This window comes from Artemia franciscana, chromosome 5, assembly GCF_032884065.1.
Source record: "Artemia franciscana chromosome 5, ASM3288406v1, whole genome shotgun sequence".
NCBI lineage: Eukaryota > Metazoa > Arthropoda > Branchiopoda > Anostraca > Artemiidae > Artemia > Artemia franciscana.
In genome coordinates this window covers 23,003,045-23,007,231 of record NC_088867.1, presented here as the reverse complement: position 1 = coordinate 23,007,231, position 4,187 = coordinate 23,003,045, and the positions used below count along the sequence as shown (strand labels likewise).

Here is a 4,187-nt window from a genome sequence, read left to right as displayed (position 1 = left end):
AAAGATACAAATTACTTATACTAGAAGCACATTTTCAAGACTTTGACCTACCTTAGGATCCCTTGTTCCAGGGGCATGATTGAATTTCTTGAAGCTAGAAATTTCTTTTGTGGCAAATTCAATGGTAAAATATTTTTAATGACTGCAATATATTTTACCCATTGGTAATTGCAGTAGAAAGGAAAGCCACTGGTAAGGACCCCCAAAGAATTATTTTATAAAGGCTTTACTGCCCATAAAGCTGGCATAACTGGGGAAGGGGTTTCTCAGGAATTAATGACTTTAAAAGCAATACATTATACATAAAAATGCACATTTTTTATGCAGAAAGGCAGCAATTTAGTAGGCTAGTACTGATAGTAGGCTAAGTTAGTTCTGCTTGAAATTTGCTATATGAGTTAAGGTATCACTGAGATGGATTATGTTTTTTGCCACATGTTTAGCTGCATTATGAAGCCCATCTCTAAGTTGAACAAAAGCTGAATTTTATCCATCTTTTGTTAGTTTCACAAGGATTTTATTTGAACTTGAATCCTTGTGAAAACAGCCCCTAAGAAAATTTTATAAAATATTAAAAAATCTTCAGGGTGAAAAATGAGTTATTAAGGAGGGGGAAGCTATCCTCATTTATGAATCATTTAAGAATTTACTGTAGCTACTACCCCTGACAAATCTTGGAAACACAAACTTTAGATGTCAAGTATAGCAAAACAAAGATGTTACTATCTTTGACATTGCAAGTTACTCAGGATTACAATGGACACCACCAAATTCAGCATTTATGTTTGCACTAATTTGTTGTAAATTCAGAAAAGCGAGTTAATGTTTACATCATCAGAAATTTGTGATTTTGCAACAAGCCAACAACTGCATCCATAATCAAAATGATAAGATGCTTATCAATGCATTTCTGAGGAAAAAACATGTATGATGGGAGAATTTTCTGCAGGAAAGAGGAAATTCTAGCTAGGAATTCTGCAAAATTAAGAGCGCTTCCATTGAGAAAACAAGTGGAAATTGAAAAAAAAAATGATATTTTTTATGAACATGAAATGGAACATTTTCCAGATGTTTAATTTTTATTTCTACTTTGTGAGCTTCTTGTCATATTTAAAATAACAAAGAAATAAAAATAAACAGAATACAAAAACACAAACTCAAGAGATTTCTTTGTTAACTGTTTGCTAAGTGGTAGTAACTTTAATAACTCATGCCAATTGTGATCATTGTCAATATTTTTCACTGTTATCATCATTAATCTTTGGATAATATTCATCACAATGGGGTAAAATTATGCAGTATTGCTACAAGCAAAATCAGTCAAGCACTATCAAAATACCCCTTATTTATATGCTCTTCTTGCCAGAGCACACGTCCTTTCTCAGAAGAGAAGTATTTCCCCAGATATTCACGCTGTTTAATAGCTAATTCACTAGCTCTATTCGAAGTGATACGGTTAGTAATGTCCCTCATATTTCTCAACGGCCGTTCCTCCCTCCAAGATCCGTTTTCTAGGTCATTAGAGTCCACATCTGTTGCTGTGGCATATGATCTGACACCGGTTGTAATGTCATCTGTTATGAGGTAGTTATGCAAGCAACATGCAGCTTTGATCAAGGTACTTACTGTGGTTGGTTTCAAAAGTATAGGGGCTCTAAAAACTCTCCACTTGGAACTCAGAATTCCAAAAGCATCCTCTATTACTCTCCTTGCTCTAGACAAACGATAGTTGTATGTTTGTTCCATAGCTGACAGGTTCTTACCTCCAAAAGGACGTGCCATGTTTAGATTTAGGGGAAAAGCTTCGTCTCCTATCAACATGTATGGAAACTTAAATGATTGTGGGTTCATATTAGGAAGGAGCTGTGGTTCAGGTAAGTCCAACTTATTCTCATTCAGTGCTTTTCCAAATGTTGAAGAGGCATATATGCCAGCATCACCCTAACTTCCATAGCTTCCAATGTCAACATAGATAAAACGGTAGTGTGCATGATATACTGCGAAGAGTACCACTAAGAAATAGTTTTTATAATTATAGAACTCTGATCCACTTTTGTATGGTGCCTGGATCTCTATATGTTTGCCATCAATTGATCCAACACAGTTTGGAAAATTCCATCTAGTCCAAAAACCTTCACTAATCTTGATAAAATCTTCTTTGGTCGGGAATTTCAGGTATTTTGCTTCCAGGACTTCAACAATTGCACACAAAGTGTCTTTTATTATGCTTGATGCTGAAGACTTTCCAACCCGGAAAGCAGTAGATAAGGAACACAAACTATGACCTTCACCCAAGTACCTAAAAAGAATAGGAGTTAATCCTGTTTAATTATGTTTTGCTAAATAGGCCAAATGTTTGTACAATATACCATCATTAATCAGTATAAAGGGCATATTTCTCTAAAATTAGTAAGCATATTTGTTAGCATAGTTGGGTGTGTTTTGAGAAAATATAAAAATATTCTACAATGTAAGATTGTGATATATGGACCAGCAGCCCCCCCCCCCTCACAGAACTCAAAACGAAATATCTCATTCGTTCACTTTAGAAGGTTTCCAGATAAGAATCCCTTATACATATAAAGATTTTAAAGTGTAAATTCATTATCTCATAGGATTTGTGCTTTTTTGGCACAAGTTTTATAGCAAGCAAAAAATGATACTTTTTACCTTTGGTACAAATCTTACTGCAAGCAAAAAATGATACTTTTTTGCCTACCAAAATTAGATTCAAACTTTTGAATAAAGCCAATTAGAAACCAGATTTCTATTTCTGGTCTGGTCAACAAACTGAAGGTGAAAACCCTCGTTATATTAATCTTTGCGAGGAGTTTAGGCCATATGTTGTATAATCAAAAAAAGCGTTGTGTCGCAACATTTCTGAGGTCAGTCTACCCAGTGCTTAATTTAGAAATCCGGGTTGATTCGGGATATATAAGGTGAACCAAAAGTTAGGAGTGCAATTCAGTTTTTTTGTAGTCACTCTTTGATGCACATTATACTGCTATCTTTCATTGGAGGCATTTTACCTGAAGTTGTATATGAAGTAAGAAAATAAAATTATTGTCAATAATTGTGTTTGTCTTTGAGTCAAGGTACCAGGTATAGTTCCCATTGTCTACTGGATCGTTCCCAAGGGAATCTGCCCATCTCGGCAGACCTAAACATCATGATAATGATTTCGTTTCCAAGGTTATAGAGACTGGTCAATAGAACCCTCCCAATCTATATCCCTTAACTATAAGGCTCCCATGTCACAATCCAACTTAAATTTATAAGAAACACTACAATCCAACAACTTTATGAGAAACCCCTCCGGAACATTTGCGCGGTCGTCAATAAAGACACTAAAGGAACTGTATATGCCTGACAACATGACTACCTGCTACCCTAGACAAATATGATTATTCACAAATTATTTTTTGATTTTAAGTGCATTTAATTTTACATTATTTAAGTGCAGTATAATCTTATTTCTACTTATGTATTTTTTGTGTGTACCTGATCCAAAAATAATTATTATCCTTAGTAGTTAAAATGCAATACCAACAGTATTTATAAAACCAAGTTTTTATATACTAAATACCTTCAACAATTCTTTAAAGAAAAACTGAACTAAAATAACAAATATGGCTCAGGAACAAGATGAATTATTGAAAGCGCAACAAATTATTGCAACTTCGGTAGAAATTGCCAAATCATTACCTGATTACGAAGGGGATACGGATGTCGATCAATTTAACATCCATTTAGGACAATTTGTGGAAATGACAAAAATTGACTTAAAAACATTAAAAAACATGCTACTCTTAAGACTAAAAGGACAGGCTTTGACATTTTTAAAACAAATTGAAAATACCGTAGGAACAAAAGCCACCTCGACAATTAACTCAATAAAGTTATTGCAACAGGCTTTTCAAAAGAGATTCATCGATACTAGTTCATTGAACAAACTAAAACATGGGTTAGTAACATTCAAACAGACCCAAAACGTAAGAGAATATTTAAATAAAATTAGAATCGCAACAGAAGCGCGATACGGTCCAGGTGAAGGAGAATTGTACAAAAAAATAATACTAAACGCATTTAAACAGGGACTCAACCCAAAACTATATCGTCTCTTAATTTCCAAAAATATCGACGACTTAGAACTGGCAGTTCAGGAGATAGAGACAGCCGTGGAAATC

General features: G+C 34.2%; 1 protein-coding gene across 1 annotated transcript; it reads right to left on the bottom strand.

Annotated features, from left to right (window-relative positions):
• Positions 1-1,941: 1,941 nt before the first annotated feature.
• On the bottom strand, positions 1,942-3,749 carry LOC136027703 (uncharacterized). The gene is made up of 2 exons (XM_065705155.1): positions 3,706-3,749; positions 1,942-2,299 (listed from the first exon to the last, which is right to left on the bottom strand). The coding sequence occupies exons 1-2, from the start codon at positions 3,747-3,749 to the stop codon at positions 1,942-1,944; spliced, it is 402 nt and encodes a 133-aa protein (XP_065561227.1).
• Between the last annotated feature and the right edge of the window lie 438 nt (positions 3,750-4,187).